This window comes from Cololabis saira, chromosome 6 (genome assembly GCF_033807715.1).
Source record: "Cololabis saira isolate AMF1-May2022 chromosome 6, fColSai1.1, whole genome shotgun sequence".
NCBI lineage: Eukaryota > Metazoa > Chordata > Actinopteri > Beloniformes > Belonidae > Cololabis > Cololabis saira.
In genome coordinates, this window is record NC_084592.1 from 4,996,632 (window position 1) to 5,019,737 (window position 23,106).

Consider the following 23,106-nt stretch of genomic DNA (forward strand, 5'->3'; position numbering starts at 1 on the left):
ACTGAGAAATCTACAAATATGATGGTGCCACTCTTCTTTGAAACCCTGAGTTCCTCAATGATTCGCCTTATTGCCAGAATCTGTGGGAGGGTGGATCTTTTCTTCCGGAACCCATTCTGGTTCCTTCGAAGAATCGGGTCAAGGTGAGGAGTGATCCTGTTCAATAGAAGAGAGTTGTAGACTTTCCAACAGACAAATGGTAATAAAAATGAAAACAGATACATTTACAATAGGGGTATTTTTATTTGAGGAAAACTCAGCATCGTGACGTTTGCTAAGAGGTTTCAGTTTTGTCCCTCTGTTGTCCACCTGTATTATTACCTCTAAAGTCACTTTTGTCATCAGGAACCATGAACGCTACATATCATCGGTATAAATACACTTGTTTCTGTACAGGGTTTACGAGAGGAAAAAAACTTTAGCTTAAATTCCCCGATGTGTCTCATGATGTGCCACGGCCCTTTTAAACAGCAGACGTGCCAAATAGTCTTCAAGCAGGACAAATACACAGTATCTGTGCATCCTTACAGAAAGCTTTTTCACCTCTTACTGTTGTTTCAATCATGGACAGAGAGGCTGAGGTCAGACAAGGAGGCACTAGATGAGTAGATAGGACAAAAGGCCAGTACATTTGAATGGCTGCCAAAGAAAATATTTCTAATAACTGAAAAACAAAAACTGTAGGTCAGATTAAGAAGTCCTGACTTGTGTACAGTTTGATTGTCTCGTCATAAACAAATCCAAAGGAATTGAGTCTGAAGTCTTAAACTGACCGTCGTCACTGACTCCCATGACTCACGCTCTTTTTACATGTAGTACATTTATAAGATAAAGCTGAATACGTCACAGTGATGCTCAGACCCAAACTGCTGTTTAAATCAGCCACCTATAAGTATACAAAACTGATTATCCATCATGCAGAATTCCCTTAATTGTTTAACATGTAACATGTGAAAGAGAAAAAAACTCTTTGCACAGTGTATTATTGGTCTATAAAAGGTTAATGTTTAGTGTAATATTTACAAAGCTATCTACATGAAAGAAAACATTCATACTGTGCTTCAATTTGTCATTTTTCCTGCAATGTGACATTACGCCACCGGGGGGCAGAATAGAGCTGCGTTTACAGTCTCGTCCTGTTCTCTGAGCCAACATGGTCCATGTTCCAGACCAGATATCAGCACCACTAGGTGAACAAACTTACTTATGATTTTTGAAAAGATCCATGTCTGTAGATGATATTCTGGTATGATAACTTTCCTGAGTGGCAGCTGGATCATAGTTATCAGCTCATGAAGTTACCCACCCCCTTCAGGTTAATTGATGATTCTAAATTGGCTATATTATACATTTCCTGAATCCTTATGGTCCTGTGAGTATTCCAGTTTTTGTATTTTTTTTTTTGTATCTTTTGAATTTTGTGTCTCTAATATTGTTTATAAAACTAAGCTGGTTCTTTATCTCATCGTTATGTCCTTTATGTCGTGTATTTTCATGATAAAGACCAGTTTGTGACATTAGTGGCTGTTATAGTTTCATAGGAGCTTAATGATGCTCTTCTAGTTTAAGGATCACAATGACTTGTAACAACAATATAGTAGGGGCATATTATACATTTCCTGAATCCTTATGGTCCTGTGAGTATTCCAGTTTTTGTATTTTGTGTCTCTGTTGTTCCTAGATGACACAGGGCTTAAAGATAGTATATCATTTAGGCGAAAATGGTGTAAAAATGTGTGTTGTTTCTAGTTTAAAGAGCTGCAGTGACCTCTATGTTGGTCAGAAAGATTCACATCTTAGCTTGAATGAATGCTCAAAAGGTCCAATTTAAAATGATACCAAAGACAATATTGTGAAATATTGACAGATATCCTGTACACGAGTCTAAACCAGGATATGCAGCAGAATCTAAACTGTAATTTTCTGAACTTCATGAGTTGATAACTATGATCCAGCTGCAACTCAGGAAGATTATCATACCAGAATATCATCTACAGACATGGATCTTTTCAAAAATTATAAGTAAGTTTGGTCACATTGAGTGGTGCTGACAAGTGACATTTTGGGCTCTGGCCCATGGACTAACATGGAGGGTTCAGATGTAGAACTCCTGGTCTTCTTCTACGTGGTCCGTCTCATCCGCTGCTACACTAATAATGCTGCAGCTGTCTGACTGGTTTATTGAAATGTCACTGGAGGACGGTGCAGCACTTGTACTCCTGATGGAGAAGCTGGCTGGTGTTCGGCCTAAGGTGGCCGACCTGTAGGTGTTTTCCTGAACGACAGGAGAAAGATTGGCTCTGATGTCTTCTGGCGGGGCTGACAGCGGTCGAGGAGTCTGTGCCAGGCTGGACTTCATGTACGCAGACACCACTGAAAGGTCCTGATTGCTGTCAGGATTCACCGTGCTCCCCGTGTCCACGTCCGTCTCCTCCGCTCCGATCAGAGCGTCCACATTGAGCCGGAACGGCGGGACGAGGGAGGGGCTCCCCTTCAGGGCGTGACTCCTGCCGTGGGGGCCGGAGGACGGGCCGGGGGAGGAGCAGGTGGAGTGGGAGCTGGCCGAGCCCAGGTTAGGCAGGGAGAAGAGGGAGTCGGACCGCTGGCCCCTCCACGGGGACCTCCGGCTGTCGGAGTGGTGTCGCTCGGGCCACGGGTCCTGCTCGTCCTGCTCCTCACAGGCCAGGGGGAGGGCGTGGTGAAAGGGCTGCAGAGTTCTGAAGTGGCAGTTCCCCCTCTGGTGGTGCCGCCGGCTCTTGTGGGAGTTGACGCTGCGGTTGTAGGTGCACGGAGCCGAGGCAGACTCATGGGTGGTGGGGGAGAAGTGGGACAGCTCCACCCTGTGGTGGAGGTTTACACCTTGGATCTGAGCAGAAAGGAAAAGGAAAACAACAAAAGTATGTCGTTAATATACGGGTAACTCACGATTCAATACTAAGGCGATATGTGGCCCACGATAACGATAATATCACGATACACGATATCTACGATATTCGATATATTGTACGAAATTTCATCAACGATCACGATATAAGTGACTGAAAAAGAAAAAATACCCATAAAAAGGAAAATGTCTGTAGTTATGCATTTATTCAATGCCAAAACTTCCTACAATGTACAAAGAAAGTGCATTTGTATAAACCTCACTGCCTCCTAGGCTTGTAAATGTAAACACTGAACAGCTGGACAGATTAAAGTGCATGAACAATAGTGCTGTGACAACCACGTAAATCCATTATGTGTTGTAATAAAATATCGATATTTGCCATCAGTTTATCAATTATTTATTGCAACAGAGAGCGCAACAATATATTGCAATATCGATTTTTTTCCCCACCACTAGTCGTTACATACCAATAAAAGGACAGTCTACAGCAGGGATATTCAACTGGCGGCCCGCGAGCCACTTGGAGCCTGCCAGGAGCTTTTATTTGGCCCCTGGTCATATCTCAAAAAAGGGGGGGAAAGTAGTGTCGTCCCGATCGATCGGAAGGCAAGCGAATCTAACATGGTTTACATATCCCATTTTGTTAATTAATACAAGTTTAAGATGCTTGGTAGCCTTTTCAGTTGGTTAATGATTCATTGGACAGTGTTTGTACATGTTAATCTCTGATAGAGATGTTTTTTACTACTTCAGATTTTGCACAGTGATGTTTGTCACATAATTTGTTACTAACCTCCGTTTATAGAGGACTTGTTTACATCATTAGGCTTCTAGGATTGGCCGGAAATGTTTTTCATTTGAATCTCTAAATGAGGACTTTGCATTTCAGATGAACTTCTAAGCCTCCTATAATTTTATGCGATTGTTTTGTTTTGCTGATATAATGCACAGATGTGTCATAAATAAAGGAGCTTATGGTTAATATTTTGGTTGCTTATTTATAACATCAAACTGGCTACTATGGACTGAAATGCTTGTGCTCAATGTTTAATATAATATTCAAATAAGGAAATCTTGGTGGAAAGTGGTGCTTTGTCATTATGGCGTGTTTTATTAAAAGTAGGTCAATATCAACTTATTAATTAAGTTTGCACAATGCGTGGTTTCAAAATGAACTTGCATTTAAAATAACATTTCTTTATCTGAATATTATATTTAACATTCACAATGACTAAATATGGAGACAATTAATACATAATTATTATGTAAACTAGACAGATATTCTCCTGCTCATTCCTGTGCACAAATGTATTATATATATACATAAATCTTCGTCTTTGAGTGCAAAATACATTTTGAAAACCCCAAAATTTTGCGGCCCTCTCCATACAGTCTTTTTGCAGATGTGGCCCCCTGCCTAATCTACTGTAGTTGAATACCCCTGGTCTACAGTATAGACAACATAAAAAAGCTCAAACTGTACATTTCTTACCTTAAAAAGGAGCAAAAATCTATTGGCAATGCTTATAAAAAGGACTTTGAAAGTTAAGAATTAACCATTTTAAAAGTCTGTGAAATTCTTTATAATTGTTTTTCTTAATGGCAGGTTATTTGACCTTTTGTAGTCAGAAAAACTCACATGGAACATTTAACAATAACACTGTTTCTGTGCCATCTAGAGCAGAAGTGAGCAACTGGAGCAGAACAGCATGAGTAACAATGGCCTGATGCAGGTTCGTCCAAACAGATAGCAGTCATAATTATTTATTAATTATTACACATGTGTTTTTCATGCTGGGTAATGTACAAGACCTGCTGTTAAATCGGTCTCACACTAAAAACAAACAGAACTAAAGTGCAAGCTTGTATAGCTTCCAGTTAACATAATGTATTTGGGCTTTTTTCCCAGGTTCTCTGCAAAGCACAGACGTGGTGCAGAACCGTCCAGTCCACTGGGATGGTGTTGCAGAGAAGAGCCGTGTATGCTACGAACCTCTGTGCATTCAAATGTTCTGATAATTCTCATCTTCATCAAGTGTCTCTTAGGGTGTTTTCAGACCTGTGGCCCGTTTGTTTTGTTCCGATTCAGGGGCTAAATCCATACAGTTGTTTTTCGTTTGTGGTGTTTGTGTTCACAAGGCAACCGTCGGTAGCGGTTCTGTCACAGTTTCACAGTGTAGGATAGGTTTTTTTTTTACTGTTTAACTCACTCCCCTGTTTTTCCAGATCCTGCCACCCTAATCAGCCAGAGATCCACTCATTCCCTTCACCTGTGCTTCCCCACCCAGCTCCACACCTGGTTTCCCTCATCAGCAGTTCCCCTCATATACTGGCCAATTTCCACCTTCTAGTTTGCCAGATTGTCGTGTGTTTTTGCCTCGCTTTCCAGCCTCCATATCCTGTTCTGTTTCTGCCTGCCTGCCTGCCTGTCTTTGACCCTGCCTGATTCTTGGGTTATGGATTTTTGCCTGCCCGTTTTTGGTTTTGTTTGCCTGATATGCCTGACTACCCGGTTTGACCCCTGCCTGCCTTTTGACAAAGATTAAAGCCTCTTGGACTCTGATCCTGCCTGGTGTTTTGCATTTGGGTTCTCTGTCCTGTCTGAGCCGTGACAGGTTCAAAGCTGTTAACAAATGCCATGAACCAACTGTTCTCTCATTGGTCAGAAATGGACGCGGAAGGAGTTTCTCTTTTTTTCTCGACATTTTGACTTTTTTCTCAACATTTCAAGTTTTTTCTCGACATTTCAAGTTTTTTCTCGACATTTCAAGTTTTTTCTCGACATTTCAAGTTTTTTCTCGACATTTCAAGTTTTTTCTCGACATTTCAAGTTTTTTCTCGACATTTCAAGTTTTTTCTCGACATTTCAACTTTTTTCTCGACATTTCAACTTTTTTCCCGTGCATAAGTGAATAATGTGCATAATGAAAAAAAAAATCTTCCTCCTCTAAAATATTATTTTGATTTTTCTCCTACCCGGCCCTAATACTCTTCCATAGATTTGCGTAACAAAAAGTCATGGAAAGACATTAGCATGCTACATTTGCAGCCGAGGACCCAGTTATAACTAATATAGAAACATGCAGCATGTGTTGTCTTCATTCTAAGGCTTATACAAGACTTTTCATTTTTTGCGGCTCCAGACATATTTGTTTTTTGTGTTTTTGGTCCAATATGGCTCTAAAACATTTTGGGTGGCCGACCCCTGACCTATACCAAATGAACCGATCTTTAGGGGGAAACGCTCCCTGTTTTGGAACAACTGCTCCAAACGGGACAGCTGTGAAAGAACCCTTAGACAAATACATTTTCTTTCATATCAGCTAATATTCTGAGACAGCAGCCCAACAATATCCAGGGCCCAAAGCATCTCAGGATGAATCCATGGTGCATGAGACTTCTTTATTTCTATAATCAGAGATGGAACGGCATAGCAAGAGTTTCCACAAGTTCATCAATATTTGCAGTGGTTTCCTTCAGAAAGGTGCAGACCCATGTGTCAACCCAATGAGAGGGCTGTTTACAACTACTTTAGACTTCATTAGGTTATTCGTATCGTAAGAAAAAGGTCAAATATTTAACTGCCAGGCTGTTTATAATAATTTCCTGGTTGAAGCTGCAGCTTCTGCTCTCACATGCACAGCGGACACGTCTCTAGCCGAGGTGAATGATGGCATGTTTAGGGATTTGTTATGATCTTTTTGAAATACAACACTTGTTAGTGTGAAGCCAATCAAATCTGTTCATGACACTGACTCAGGTGAACCTGTCCAACATTTGACATGCTAATATGACATTGATTTAAACTGACATGTCATAATAAATCATTGTGACTGCAGAAAGACAACTGATGTGCTTTTACCAACCTGAGCTGTCTCAGTAAAGCTGTGAGGAACATTGAAGTAAATGTGACCAGTAACTGAATTACATTTAAATGAATTAAGCCCATTAATATTATGAAAGCGATGTCTGACACTGGCTATACTTTTTCCCCCGTGCACAACTTCAGATTAGCATGTTATTTCTTATAAAAACTGGGCTGCGAATAACCAGAAGTTCAGCTCAGACACAGGAAGCCCAAAGAAGTGGCAACACGGCAACAAGTCGATGCATTATGGGAGCATATATTTGGCATGTTCACGACTGTGCCTCCCACACTTTCCTCCATCTCTTTCAGTCAGGACTTCCCCTCCCGAGCTGTCAGACTTGCTTGAGCTGAGCTGTCTTTCGTCTCCTCTACAAATTTTCCCAGAAGCATTTTTTTCCTTGGACGGCAACAGGAGACCCAGTCTTTCTAGCATCCCATGATTTGTCTGTTTTTCCCCTCTTAACACGGTGGATTGAATTAAACAGACGATTCAAGGCAATCTGTAGGTCTCCTTAGGGAGATACCTTTGTACTAATTGTCCAATTGTATAATGAATTGGATTTAAAGTGAATATGATTATAGTTGGATCTTATTGGAGTGTGTGTTGGACTTGGGGGGTCTGTGATGGACTGGTGGCTCTGCCTCTCATCTGCTGGATGGATGGTTGGAAACCTCGGCCTTACAGCCTCATCCATTGCTCTCGTAGGGGTAATCGTTCAAAAACCCCCATCTCTGTCAGGTCCGATTACTCTCAAAAAGCCGTATGACGACTTTCCGTGGTTTCATTTCTTAAAAAAGGGTCCATTTTTGTTTTATTCATCATTGGATAGACCGCATTTTTGGTTAACTTTTGTTCTTTCTAGTACATTTCCTGAGACTAAACAATGTGTTACTTGTGCTTTTAAGTTACATCCTACCCTCTGAATGTGCGGCTCAATTTGGAGTCGTTTGTTATTCAAAGGGAAAGAGTGTAGGAGCGTGCAGAAACTTCCTCATTCAGTTATATATGTTACACATGTGCTGAAATATGATGTCACAAGGGAGCAAGAGGAGGGAGGTGCACATTCAAGGCCACCGACCTCCATCTGTGGGACTCTCATGCAACAAAGCTCTCCTCTTGCAATGTACAGGGAGAAACGTGAGGGAGGAAGGGGTACTGGGGCGCCCCGAGGTTTAGAGCCGTCCTCACACACTCCCCGCTCCCAGACCGGCCACTTTATGAATCACACAAACAGCTGGAGAAGCCATTATCATCCTGATGAGCCCCGTGTGTTTACCACCTATATTTATGGACCGAGGACTCTGAAAACACAGCGACTGCTGTTCGGGAAATCTACGACATATTACCAATATACCGTCAATTATCCTTCACAGAGTGGAAACAAAACTCGGCCTGGTGACAGAAGTGTGAAAATGTTCATGCTTTCACATGTAAAGCAGCTGCAGCAGCTGCAGCAGCGTTCACAGCTCTGCTCCCCGCCCAGGTGCCAGATTCACCAATATGTTCTTAAGAACGATCTTAAGAAATGTCTTAAGATCTAAAATTAAGAAGTTCATAAGAAAGTTCTTAAGTGAAATTCCTCAATATTTTCTTAAGAACCGTCTTAAGAACTGTCATTTCTTACGAATTTCTTATTTTTCCTACTTAAGAACTTCTTAAAATATGTCATTGCATTGCAGGCGCCAACAAACAACATTTATACAGGTAGTTTGCATCTTAACCGTCAGTCACTCACTAAACATGGAGAAGGAGAAAAAGAGATTCAACTTCCGTCTCTCGGCGAAAGCGGACGCTTTTTCTGCTCCTCTCCCTTCTCTATCTGCCCTGCTACTGCTTTTTGTCCTGTCTCGTCTTCAGAGTCTCTCCTTTTCACTACTCCGAAACTCTACAATCATGGAATTGATTAACTGGTCTCTCAGCACAATTGACCAAATTTTTGCGACGAGAAGTCAGGGGGTAAGGGAGCCCTCTTGCCCCGATGGGACATTTTTTGCTGGATACACAATGGATTCCTGAAAACATTGGAAACCGTTGTGTTTGGCGATCCTGTCTGTCGAGGACGTTGAAGATGCTTCATAATTGGATTTATGATAGCAGGATTTCTCTTGATTGGAGGGGGGGGGGGGGGGGGGGGGGGGTGCCTTGTCTACCGACAAACGCGTAAGTCGTCGACAGCTGCTTTGGCCCTCTCCGAGCTGCTGGACGTCGCTGAAGGGATCAGCTCTGCGACTAACACTCAGACTTTAACGCTGGGGGAGCAAAGCGGAAAGCTGGATGCGATTCTTGAACAGAATCGCAGGCTGGCGGCGGTCTTTGAGCTCATTGGCAAGATGGAGAAGACCTTGGAGAAGTTGGAAGCTCAGCTGGGCGGGAATTGATCACAAATTCGTCTGTTTGGAGTCACCATTGATGAACCAGAGACTAAAGGCAGAAGGGAAATTACTGAGTCTGTCTGTTTTCTTTTTAATACAATTGTTGATTCTATAATCTGGCCTTGACAGAGCGGTTTGGCTGATTGTTCTAGTCACAATCTCCCTGGTGGAATGTAAACAAGGTGACTCTGCCCCCACTAACCCTCCCCTCTCCAGAACATCTGTGGACCTGTTTTCAGAACTGACCGAGCCGTCTGATAACATCAAGGACATTGGCTGAGGAGCAGCTCTGAGCGAAGTTCACGGACTACCGCTTACAAACACACAGTAGTACACTTTCCTTTAAAGTCAACGCCTTCCCCGGCCCCTCTCTTATCAACCCGGTGTATTTATACACAGTGTGAAGATGCCTTTTTTTCCCTCCCCCATCCCCAATGTCATCCTTTCTCTGATCTGATCTCGCTGCCAGTTGACTCATGTCTCATGTTGTTATTTGTTTTATCTGTTGTCTTGATGGGTTGTACTGGTTTCAATTTCACTGTGCTGGGACGCCAGCTCAGCGACAATAAAGGCTATTCTGATTCTGATTCTGAGATGCAGGAACTTTTCAAGGTTATGGTAGATGAGATTAATGTGCGAAAAAAAATACTATTGGGGAAAATTAATAATAATTAACTACCACGCTAACTAACATGCTAACAAACAGTTAACAGGCTCTTTGTGTAATTAATTACAAAGTACAGTTTATCCTCAAACTATGACCTACTAGTCTAAACTTGTCTAAAATGTGTTGAAAAAGGTGATATTAGACGCTTATTATTATTATTATTATTATTATTATTATTATTATTATTATTATTATTACCTTTTTACAGAAGAAATTTTAAGACAGGTCAAGGTTGTCTTAAAGTTAAGAAAAAAGTCAAGAACAAATTTGAGAACTTTTATTTCAAGAATACTATTTTTTCTTAAGTTTTTTCTTAAGAAGAAACTTAAGAAGAAAGTTGAGAAAATACTTTTTTGGAGAATATGACTTCTTCTCTTTTTTCTTCTTAAGACTGAACTTAAGAAGATTTTTTTCCTTAAGAATGTTTTGTGAATCCGGCCCCAGGCTCTCTCTCCTCCATGATTTCCTTCTCCGCTGCACAGCGCCATCCTCCTGCTTCTGATAGTTTCTCCATGTTTCTCGTCTCATGTCCGTCACCACACGTTCCAAGCAGACAACACAGACAGAGGCAATAACTTTCCTCGAGCAGCCGCGGGACAATTATTTCCAAGTGCATGTGGGGGGGGTGGGGGGAGTTTGCAGATCTCCACATCTTGAAAAGCAACAACAATAAATATCGTGAAAACAACTTTAACATTTTTCCTCAAACGAGAGGAAAAGTAAAGAGTGATTTTTCCACACTCGTATGACAGGCTGAAGTCAGTGCAAGAGTAAGTACCAGAGCCGGTCCCGGGGCTGCGCTGGGACCGCGGTTCCGCTGGCTCACCTGCAGGGAACCCGGGCCCAGATGGACGTAGGTGGTTCATGCTGCTCAAGACTGCAAACGGACACCAAAGCCCCAGACACAAATCTCCTGGCCTGCCATGTTTGATACATGTGGTATTGCAATTTATGTTCTTAAGAGCCCAAACTTAATTTTATGTCAAATAAGCTGCTCTGTCTCAGATCTTTATATCGTATTTGTGTCGCAGCTCTAATACGGTAATATTCAAAAGCATCGTCGGCCTGAGGTGAAGCTGTTGTTTCCTCTTTAGATGTTGATTGTAATTAAAGTTTGTAGATGTTTCCTAGCGACTAATCCAGACATGACTTCAGTCTTTCCTCGCTGAAACGTTTTAAGTTTGGCCTTGTAGCATTAACCCTTCGCATGTTTTATCAGTGACTATATATCAGTGACTATAAAAGTGACAGAAACAGTTGAAACAGGATGAATCAAGTAGAGCTATGTCAAAAAAACAACCTAAAGGACTGAATTGGAGTTGAAATTGAAAATTGAAATTGGTGAAACTGGCATACTCAATCAGAGAATTACAAGAACGAAGTGCTAAGATTAGTTTAAAGATAAAACTCCAGACATCTATTTATGGATGTATTGTATACACAGCTACAATTTACTGAGTCACGTAAATGTGGTGCATTGACTACACTTACATGCAGTCAAAATTGGGGTTAAGGTCAATATTCCGGTCACTGAAACATTGGGAATAATCTGTTTCCATGCGTGAACAAACAGAGTTATCCCTGTTTACATGGTAATTAATCATTCAGGATATCTGGATCAAACCAGCGACGCACGGAGAACGTCATGACGCAATTCCCGTCATTTCTGCGTCTTCTTCCTGTATCCAAATCCAAAACAACAGCAATAACAGCAGCACGGAGGATAATCAACAGCCCAGTAGAAGTCTCCTTCTTTTGTGCTTTGGTGCTGGTACTGACCCACCAGGACTGAACACTGTTCCTCGTCTCCTTCTTCATTAATGGAAGGCGAGAACGTGAAGGAATGGCAGATGGAGCTGGAGCTGTGCCTCCATATCCACGCTACCGTTTCCACCAGAGACCCCGGACTCTTTGGATGAAGATGCAGTCAGGACTGATGGGAACGGGTCGTAATGATGGAGTTCACCGACACCGACTGGCAGGAGGATTTCTGTATGTTGCGTCAATCCTATACTAAGCTCTGCCAAATGATGGAGAGAGTGAAGGAGGATGCACGTTGCAATCGTGCTATATAAACTAGCATGATGATGATTAGTGATTATTATTATAGTGATTAGTCTCCTCCTCATTCCAAAAGTGTGGCCTGGTCTTGTGTTTCTCCGTGTTTATAAGAACTTCCTGGACTCAAAAGACCAAGATTCCTTGTGAAAAGAACATGCGCAGAAAACAAATTCCTGCTCCGTTTGATGGGGAAATCCTGTTAGGCCAGGGATTATCAACCGGTGGTCCGCGGCCCTCTGGTGGTCCGTGGCGGTATTGCAGGTGGTCCGTGAAATTGTAAATGGAAAACAAAAATAATTTAAAAAATATATATTTATTCTTTAGACTCAATTTATTTTCCATTTACTATTAATTTTTGTGAATAATTTACCCATCCAAATTATGTCAAATGAGTGAGAGTGAACATTGTAATATTATAAGCCCTCATGGCTTCCTATTGTTCATTTTTCATGGACTGTTTTTTGTTTTGTTTTTTTTTATAGCAAAAGGTGCAAATAAAAATAGACACTGATGCAAATAAATAGCCTATATAGGCCCATACTCTTATTTAAAAGCATGTGCAAAATAAAACAAACATCCCCAAAAGTAGTGGTACCAGAGTTGCTTCTTGGTTTTAATGGTGGTCCCTGGAATAAAACCAGTTGAAAACCTCTCCGTTAGGCATTTACATGACCGAATATTCGGGTTATAAAAGGAGTAACCCAGGGCTCATATTCGGGTTTTTAAAAACCGGAATATGAGCAAATTCCAGTTATTCAAAGGGGTTATTGGTGTTTACATGGCCGTTATTGCTAATATTCCGGTTAGAAAATGTAATTGATGCATGTAAACGTAGTCAATGTCATCGTCTGCCACTATCCTCTGTTTCTTTTTTCCTCTTCACTTTGCCTTCCCTCTTTTGTGGCTTTCCTCCGCTCCGGGTCAAGAAGTGACTGCATACTCTGCTCACCCACGTAGGAAAGAAAAAGGCGGCAATGTTGTCATGGATTGTTGAAGCTGTCATTTCAAATGTATTGATCCACAAAGGGGGGCAGAGGAGGGCAGGAGAGAGGGTTGTCATTTTGCAAACGCTGCACAACAAAGCAACACTTTTGTTATTTACTACAACAAATCCCATGCATGTTTGGGAGAAAGAATGTGTGCCCCAGTTCATTAATGTGGCATAAACTTAAAAAAAGTTTCTTTTTTTCTTTTTTTTTACTGGACACCATGCTCCGATGCTGCTGAGCAGCCACAGCAGGGGGTTGTGGGTAATGAGGTTGCTGACTTGGCAGTGACCAGGTTACTGTTGTAAGCTCTGGTTATCTGGGTGTAAGACAGGTCAGCCGGATGACTGACCTTGGCAAACCAAAGCCCCGATGGCTGGAAAGCCAACACAATGCAGCAGGAAGAGATACCGTTCAGGTTCTTCTAAAATAGTCAACAAATTCTTCATCCGCTCTTTTATTTGATAGTGGCTGTTTGACAAATTATTTCCTGATTCCTGCCTTGCTTAAACCCCCCCCCCCCTCAAAAAAAAAAAAAACGTTGCCTTTTTCACATCTTTGCCTCTAATTGATGTTTCCGTCCATCGTGTGGTCAAAGTTTCCACTTGTAGAGTTTTGACTGACTGAGGCGTCCTGCACTCGCCTGGACCAGTGGCTTGGTGTCCTTCCCTTGACTGCTCGGTTTTCCACTCCAATTAACAGAGAAAATGAGGCACAAGTGAACCTCAGTGTTTCTTTGTGTAAATCCCATCGTTGCATGTGAAGTAGTTGGTTGGGAGGCAGAGGTCTCGCACGCCACAGTTCTGCTCAGGAGCAACATTCTTCTAATAGCTCCAGGATCCATCTTACTGCAGTTTAGCCTGACGGTCTCCACTTCCTTAGATGTTGGTGCACAAGTAAAAAATGGAGGCGTGTCATTGCGTAGGTTTCAGAGACTGGATGCCAAGTGCTTCCTTTTAGATCAGGGGTCAGCAACCCAAAATGTTGAAAGAGCCGTATTGGACCAAAAACACAAAAAACAAATATGTCTGGAGCTGCAAAAAATGAAAAGTCTTGTATCAGCCTTAGAGTGAAGGCAACACATGCCGCATTTATCTACATTAGTTAGAACTGGGGGAAGATTTTTTTTTCATTATGCACTTCGAGAAAAAAGTCGAAATGTCGAGAAAAAAGTCGAAATGTCAAGATTAATGTTGAAGTGCAATTCCAAGAAAAAAGCCGAAATGTCGAGAAAAAAGTCAAAATGTCGAGGAAAAAGGCGAAGTTTCGACTTTTTTCTTGTAATTGTATTTCAACATTAATCTCAACATTTCGACTTTTTTCTCGACATTTTGACCTTTTTCTCAAAGTGCACGATAAAAAAAAAATCTTCCTCCTCTCAAAAAAATCTTTTCTCCTGCACAGGCTCTTACTTACTCTTACTCTTCCGTACAAATCTTCGTTAACAGAAATGTTGAAATGTAATATTTATTCTACACATTTTTACAGTATTGGAAAACGTTCAGAATGTTTGTGTCATGTCCTACAGAAACCACATTAAAACCAAAAATATATTCCCCTCCCCCATCGATTTCCATTTTCAAGGTGGCGCTAAAGAGCCGCATGCGGCTCTAGAGCCGCGGATTGCTGACCCCTGTTTTAGAGGGTCTGGGATGGCGGTGGAAGGTTTTGCAATGTTGTGACAAAGTTGATGATGGGTTTGAATCGTGCTCCTCTTGCAAAGTCCCCGTATGCATCATGAGGCTCAAAGTCTGCAGTAAAATGGCTGGTTAACTTTCGTCTTCAGTCGATGTGCACGTTACTGTCCTCAGAGAGTGTTTGATCCAGACTCTTAACAGCAAACAAGACTTGAGAGCATGTTGAGAATTTTGCATCCAATGATGTGACCATGACCCTTGTGGCCCAGCTAGCCGAGCAGTGAAAAACTGGGGGCAGTGCTAGTTTGTTTAGATGGAAAGATAACTTTATTGTTTCTTGGTTCTTAGCCACAAGAATTGCCAGCCAGCAGAAAAAGAAAAACACTCCAAATCTAATCAATCACTAACTAAACTTAAACTTCACTTCAATAATTAAACTGAATTCATAACCCTCAATTCTGGCATCCCATTGTTTCTCTAGTGACAGGTGTTGCCTCATGCTCACCTCAGAGCAAAAGAAAATCTCCCTCAAACCCAAACCTGGCCAGGTATTTAACGCCCTGGACTAGTCCATTCATTACTCCTAAAATCAATTAACTATTCAAAATACATTCCTGTTTAAAATTCATTACAATCATTTAACATCTAACTACGAAACATTTCTATCAAAAGACAATTATGTATTTTGTAAGAGCAGATTACAAGGTGCTGATTGGCTTCAGTGTGACGGCGAAACCTATTTAGTCCGTGAACCTTTGTTGGCTCACCAGGTGTGTTTCCGACTGAAACAGTTTTTGACCGCACGCATCCACGTACACACGTACGCACGGACTGTCATGCCGTACCGGGCTGATGTATGTCTGTAACTTAAAAACTGGATCATGTCAGTGTAAAATAAATGTATTTTGTGCATCGCAAAGAAAGTTTAAGTGGACATTCATTCATCATGCACCTGGCATATTAAAAGTAAGCGCGTCAAAAAGGTTCTTCCGTCGAAATACACCTCAGTGGCTTAAAGCGTTGGCTTAGCTTCTATAATTCCATTCTAAAACACCATAAAAAGCCCTAAATGTCTACAATAACCTCAAACCCCCCTCTGATCCCACACACACGCCGCTACAGCCCTGTACTGACGCACACATTCAAACACGACTGCAGGTAAATCACAGACCTAAATCACACACCTCAAATTCCCCGGTGTCCTCTAATGCCCAATGTGCCAAATGGAAACAGCATAGCCTTTTTGATGTGTGTTGTGGATGTGATACAAGACAGAAACTGAAGCATCTTGGGTTAATACAGTTCCAAATTGAGGAAAAGTCAGAGACATTATAAGAATTGCTCCTCAACACCCCCTCCCTCCCCCACTCGCGTCATTCCTGGTTTAAGGTTGTAGTACAGACATTGAACTGTGGCTGCAGTTTCACACTCTATTTCCTGTGTTCATTCTAAAACACACTAATCTGCTCTAGTTTCATATTTACCATGTAGACATGACAACTAAGTTGATTCAGCAACATATGTACATTGAAACCATGTGTTCCATGTTTGATCTAATATAAAATAGTAACAGGAGAGTTAGTTTCTGCAGGACCACCTGACTGCAGTGCAGTGTCCTGCATATGGACCATTGTCATGATAGATTAGCTCATTGTTTCGCTGAGAGTTGCTCCAATCCCGTTAATGGCCTGTAGCTTAATCGGCTTGAACTTTCCAAACTACTTATCTCACACCGCCTGGCCACACATTTACTGGGAAACTGATACTCTTCAAACAACGACGGTTCTGTGTGAGTCTGTCTCTATGCAAGAGAGCAGGTTCACACACAAGTTCTCCAGCGCCGTTCACTGTTACGTAATCAACATGGTATGGTAGTTGTAGTTTAATGGAGGGAAACTATTATCAGTCTTCATAGTGGTGGATTTTAAAAATGGATAAATCTAACATATGCCGTACAAAATAAATCTAAATGCTGGTGAAATATCAGCCAAATGTCAACTCCATCAGCTTATGTTTGGATTCAGAGTAAGTCTGGCAACTGCTGCACCTTTTCCTCTTTTCAGTCAAATTTTCAATCAATTTTTTTCACATCTTTCTTCTACTGACCTAGTCCAAAAAAGAATAAGGATTCTATCTCGTCTGTGTGTTTAGTTTGTACTGATATGGTTTTTATGATGCTCTTTCTCAGATACAGTACTGGAACAATACGACAAAAGTCTTCTCTGAGCTTTGCATTTCTTCTAACGTTTCATTTTATACACTACACACACATATGCGATTACGACGGAGTATTAGGGCCAAACTAAGAAAAAAAAAATGGAAATTACGAGAATAAAGTCATAATAATATGAGAATAAAGTCGTAAAATTACGAGAATAAAGTCATAATATTACGAGAATAAAGTCGTAATATTAAATATATTATAAATATATAAATATAACTTCACAAGATGCTCAATATTCCTCATTTTAACACAGGGACAAGATGCTCTTCCTGTTAGAGTTCTCATAAATTATATTCTCATAATATTACGAGTTTATTCTCATGAATTACGACTTTATTCTCGTAATATTACAACTTTATTCTCGTAATGTTACGACTTTATTCTCGTAATATTACGACTTTATTCTCGGAATAGTATGACTTTATTCTCATAATATTACGACTTTATTCTATTACGACTTTATTTTCGCAACATTACGACTTTATTCTCGTAATTTTACGACTTTATTCTCATTATATTATGACTTTATTCTTGTAATTTCCAATTTTTTTTTTGTCTTAGTTTGGAGCTAATACTCTGTGGTATGCTATAGACCTGTGTTGAAAAAATCTATTTTCCAATTCTAAATCGATTCTCATATTAATTCCTAAAAATTGATTCGTATGTGTAAAGATCGATTTTTCATCTTCATTACATTTTCGCCCGGTGAACTTTAATCCCAGTAGCCACGTCATTTAATTCACACATGCGCGTGGTGTGGAACTATCAAACAATGAACATGGCATTGAAGAGCAGCTGCAGTGATTGCAGCAACAGGCCTACTAGTAATATGTTATATAACTACAGTCATATAATTCATGCAAAAGCTCAAAAAACATTTCTAATAACACTAACCCAAATCAATATCGGATCGAATCGAATCAAATCCTGATAATCGATTCTGAATCTTAAGAATCGGAATCGATTCTTGACATTTGAATCGATCCCTCCTTCCTTCCTTCCTTCCTTCCTTCCTTCCTTCCTTCCTTCCTTCCTTCCTTCCTTCCTTCCTTCCTTCCTTCCTTCCTTCCTTCCTTCCTTCTTTCCTTCCTTCCTTTCTTCCTTCTTTTTTTTTCCCTTCCTTCCTTCTTTCCTCCTGCTCTCTCCTTCCTTCTTCCCTTCCTCTTTTCTCCCTTTCTCCCTTCCTTCCTTCCTTCCTTCCTTCCTTCCTTCCTTCCTTCCTTCCTTCCTTCCTTCCTTCCTTCCTTCCTTCCTTCCTTTCTTCTTTCCTTCTTTTCATTCTTCCTTCCTTACTTCTTTCCTCCCTTCTTCCCTTCCTCCTTCCTTGACCTGAAGCACAAGGGTTAAGTGTAATGAGTTTTTTTTTTTTTACTAAAAATGAGACATTTTAACTAGAAATAAGAAAAATATTCTTGTTAAGATTTTGAGTTTTTGCATAAAAAGCTAACATTTTTACCAGGAGGAAAAAACAAAAAAATCCCCAAACCATCCTCACCTGCAGCAGGATCTTATTCCCGTCGTAGTCCTCCGTCTGCCAGCGGACGTCGCTGATGGGGCTGCAGGGATGAGGCAGCAGGGGCACCAGCGCCCCGACGTCCCGCACCCTCACCTCCATCACGGCCGACTCCAGCACGGCCGGACTCTGGCCCCGCGGGAGCCGCTTAAACGACAGCTGGATCTCCATGTCGGGGTTGCAGTACACAACAAAGAAGCAGAAGTCCTCCTTCTTCTGCGCCACTCTCCGCTGCAGCAGCAGCTTGTACAGCCGGACCATGTCGCCGTAATTTTCATGGTGGCAATAGATTGTAAACCGCACGATTTCCTTGCCGTAGTGCACCTGCCGCACGGCCCAGAGCGGCGTGCCGGGGGACAGGGTGAAGAAGTCCTGGTTGCACGGCATCAGCGGCAGCATGCGGTGGCCGTTGCTGACCTTCTCGGTGTGGTGGTAGCGCCAGGGAGGCTTCTGCAGGGTGTGGTGCAGCATCAGGATCTGCTCCTCGCCGCCGTAGGCCTCCTGCAGGAAGAGGATGATGGCCATGGCCGGCTGGGCGGCCGGGGACGGGCTGGCGGGCCCGTGGCGCCGGGGCCGCGGCCGCTGGGAGACCGGGGCCCGTTCGGACACCCTGAAGAGCTGCAGCTCCGGGTGCAGGCAGGACAGGACGGCGTCTGCAGCGCGCTGCAGCAGCTTGCCCTGGCCAGGGTCAGCGATGAGGTGGACGCTGACCAGGTACGGGTCCTGCAGCTCCCCCATGGGGTACTCACCTGCACCAGCACACATGGAAGAGACCACACAACACGTCAAACTAAAGGAAAACGTCTTTTCAAATTCAAAAATTTGATATATCTCCCTCCCTACACTGCAAAAACTCAAAATCTTAACAAGAATATGTGTCTTATTTCTAGTTAAAATGTCTCATTTTTAGTCAAAAACTCTCATTACACTTAAAACAAGAGTAATTACCAGAAAAATAATTTGTTATTTGAGAATTTTCCTCTGTTTCAAGTAAATTTTCACTTAAAATAAGTACAAGAATGTTTGCTTGTAATGAGAAGGTAAATCTTAAGACAAATATTCTTGTTAAGATTTTTAGTTTTTGGAGTGTACGTCATAAGTTTAATACTAACTAATCCCCCCAGTGTCCCAAGTGCAAAATAGAGGGACAGTAGGCAGTCTCACTCATTGTGTGTGGTCTTGTTGTCAAGGTTCTACATTCCCACCAGCTTTTCAGTTTCTGTTTTGCCCCGCCTGTGTCCCATCTGCCCTGATTGTCTGCACCTGTGTCTCGTCATGTCTCGTTATCCCCTGTGTATATCTGGTCTTGTCATTCCCTTGTTCCCTGTCGGTCCGTATTGTGCTTCCCTCCATGTGCTCCATGTATTCTGGTTTTTTGATCCCTGTTCCTGTTAGTTTTTTCCTGCCAAGCAGCGCTTTGAGTTTGGTTTTTTGCCTCTTGCTTTTTTTTGGAATAAACCCTTGTTTTTTTTGCAAACTCACTGCCTCCTGCCTCCTCCTCTCCTCATCTGGGTCCTCACCAAAACCTCCCTGACACTTGTAGAAAAATACAGCGATTTTGGCAGGTTGTAAGGCAGGAAATCAGTGAGATTCTATCCATTACTGTCGACTGTGATCCGCTATACATGTTACTTGGGATATCAATTGATGGTATTACTGACAAGTATAAAGGGATACTCTTCAAAATGTGAACATTTTGTGCCAGAAAGTGTATTCTTTTGAACTGGATAACTAATAGAGCTCCATCTAAATCAGGCTGGCACAAGGTTGTACTGGAACATGTTTCATAGGGCTTGGTCACCAAGGTGCATTCTGGGACGTGGCGGCCATTTCCGATGCCTCGTGAGTGTAAACAAACAGCAGTGTAGTAGCACTGTAGTAAAAGTGTGGTAGCACGGAACGCAAAAAAAAATGTTAAAAGGTTGGAAAGGAACTGGTATTTACCGGGATACCTTAAACAAGGAAGCCAGGGACCGGTATTTGTAGAAAATAGTGATAACCGCTAACCGCTTTCCTTCTCAGAGGCAGAGCCACGGAGACCAAGCATCTGGGATAACAGAGTCGTCGGCTCGGTTGGATCGGAGCTGTAAGACGACCAAACATAACCTTCCACATTATCCCGATGTCGATGAGAGTCTGCTCCCTGCATTTTCATTCTGGTAAGTTAAAGATAGTGTATGATTATCTTTTTATACATTGTCTCTCCTTCAACCGCGACACCACACACATACACATAGAAGCGCCGCACACAAACACACGTACAGGCAGTCACAAGGCTAACACTATCTAACTTACATCATGACATGTAAGAAATCAAAGAGTCATTACAGGTGCCATGTCATGATTATGAGTGTCACGTCTATGTAACGCATTTTCCGACGTTGTTGTGGAATATTTGAAACTGGACATTATTAAGGTTAGACTGGACGTTTTAATACAGCGATTCAGATAAAACACCAAAGGAATGCTTATGTGTATGAGCATCAACTTCTTTCTGTTGTGCTTTTCATCCAAGCCCAGGGACTTCCTCGTCAAGCTTTGCCTGTGTTCACTCATCCACATCTAACTCCACATGTTTTCCTAGTGCAGTGTTTACCTTTCCCCGCGTTTCCTGTTTCTCCCAGACCCATGTGGAGCAGGTCTGCTCTGATCGGGCTCATTAGTGCCATTAGGAGTGATTATGGTAACCCCGAGCAGCGTTCCAGACCACAGCAGGTGTGACGCGTTCAGGTGTAGCCGCTCCCTGACCCCTGACCCCTGACCCCTGACCCCTGGAACAGCTCAGCACTGAGACACCGGCGCTGGCGTTCTCCCAATCAACCTACTAGTCCATGTTCCAGAGCAGATACCAGCACCACTCAAGGTGACAAAACTTCCTGAGTGGCAGCTGGATCATAGTTATCAGCTCATGAAGTTACCACCCCCTCAGAAAATTACACTTTAGATGCTTCTTTATGAAACTAAGCTGGTTCCTTATCTCATTGTTATGTCCTTTATGTCGTGTATTTGCAGATAAAGACCAGTTTGTGACATTAGTGGCTGTTATAGTTTCATAGGAGCCTAATGATGCTCTTCTAGTTTAAGGCTCACAATGACCTGTAACATTGATATAGTAGGGGGATATTATACATTTCCTGAATCCCTATGGTCCTGTGAGTATTCCAGTTTTTGTATTTTGTGTCTCTGTTGTTCCTAGATGACACAGGGATAAAAGATAGTATATCATTTAGGCGAAAATGGTGTAAAAATGTGTGTTGTTTATAGTTTAAAGAGCTGCAGTGACCTCTATGTTGGTCAGAAAGATTCACATCTTAGCTTGAATGAATGCTTAAAAGGTCCCCTTTAAAATGATACCAAAGACAATATAGTGAAACTTTGACAGATATCCTGAACATGAGTCTAAACCAGGATATGCAGCAGCATCTAAAATGTAATTTTCTGAACTTAATGAGCTGATAACTCTGATCCAGCTGCCACTCAGGAAGGTTATCATACCAGAATATCATCTACAGACATGGATCTTTTCAAAAATCATAAGTAAGTTTTGTCACCTTGAGTGTTGCTGACAAGTGAAAGTTTGGGCTCTGGCCCCTGGACTAATATGCTGGCACTCGTCGCGCTCTTGTGTGTCACACACACACACACACACACACACAGACAGACAGACAGACACACATGTATAGTTATGTTCATTCCTTCTACTTGAATTATGACGTTCATGGTCTTTGTGGTACTTCTCAGGGGACTTGACCCATTTGTTTGTGCTTTGAGAACAGACACACAGTTTACTTGTCCCCAGTACAGCGGAGCGTTTGACTGTTGCCAGAACCCCCTGGAACACAGAGAGGCCCGAGACGGGCGGGATCCGCCTCACCAGTCCCATTAGCCTTTGCAAAAAGAACATTTTCTGCTGGGACAAAAAGGTGACATTTCCTGAATGCTAAGTTCAGGTTACAATGAAACACTGCGAGGAGGTGTGACTTACAGGTGCAACATCACAACAGCCCTAAAACGGACGCTTGAGGGATGAGCAGAACATTACAAACGTTTGATGGGTTCAGGGAATGATTGAGCTGAGCTGATGAGTTTTCTGAGGCCACGTTTACACATACTGTAGCCGGGTATTTACAAAAACGGATATTTCTCCCTCTACGTTTTGAAAAATACCATCATTTACACGAACCTGCATAAATAGCTGTTAAGGTGCTATGAGCATCCAAACCTGCAGGGGGCAGTGTAACGAGAAGATAAAGTCATGCTAGCCAATCAGAATCCTGGAAAAAAACATCAACAAATGACACGAGTAACTTCCAGTTACTTCCAAGATGAACGAGAGTCTTTGGTTTGGAGTGACAGAGAAGTGGAGTTACTTTTAAGTGTGACTTTAGAATATAAAACAGGTAAAATACAAGAAAATATTGACGGTGGCCAAACTAATTGTAAACACAGGTCGCACACATGACGCTGCACTGCAAAAACTCAACATCTTACCAGGAATATTTGTCTTATTTCTAGTTAAAATGCCATTACACTTAAAACAAGAGTCTTGTCAAATAATTGTCAAATAACTTGTTATTTGACAATTTTAACCTGTTTCAAGTAAATTTAAAATTTTTGTCTTGTTTTAAGTGTAATGAGATTTTTTTTACTAAAAATGAGACATTTTAACTAGAAATAAGACAAATATTCTTGTTGAGATTTTGAGTTTTTGCAGTGTGGTGACGTTTCTGTCTCATAATGTGACGTTCTGAAGCCTAAATGTCCGTTTCCCTCCGTTTACAAGCAAATGTGAAGACGGAGTTTTTGCAAATCTCCACTTTGGCCGGAGTTTTCAGAAATGATGGTTTTCGGTGACTTTGAGCTTCGTTTTTGTGTAAATGAACGGCCAAA

General features: G+C 41.8%; 1 protein-coding gene across 1 annotated transcript in view; it reads right to left on the reverse strand.

Annotated features, from left to right (window-relative positions):
* Positions 1 to 328: 328 nt before the first annotated feature.
* The window catches only part of LOC133446328 (protein FAM124A), a 58,663-nt gene continuing 35,885 nt past the window's right edge, over positions 329 to 23,106 (reverse strand). The window contains exons 3-4 of the mRNA XM_061724341.1: positions 18,199 to 18,965; positions 329 to 2,866 (exon numbers count right to left, since the gene is read on the reverse strand). Of these exons, the coding sequence (XP_061580325.1) occupies positions 2,096 to 2,866; positions 18,199 to 18,965 (1,538 nt within the window). The 3' untranslated portion in view covers positions 329 to 2,095. The remainder of the gene's footprint in view (positions 2,867 to 18,198; positions 18,966 to 23,106) is intronic.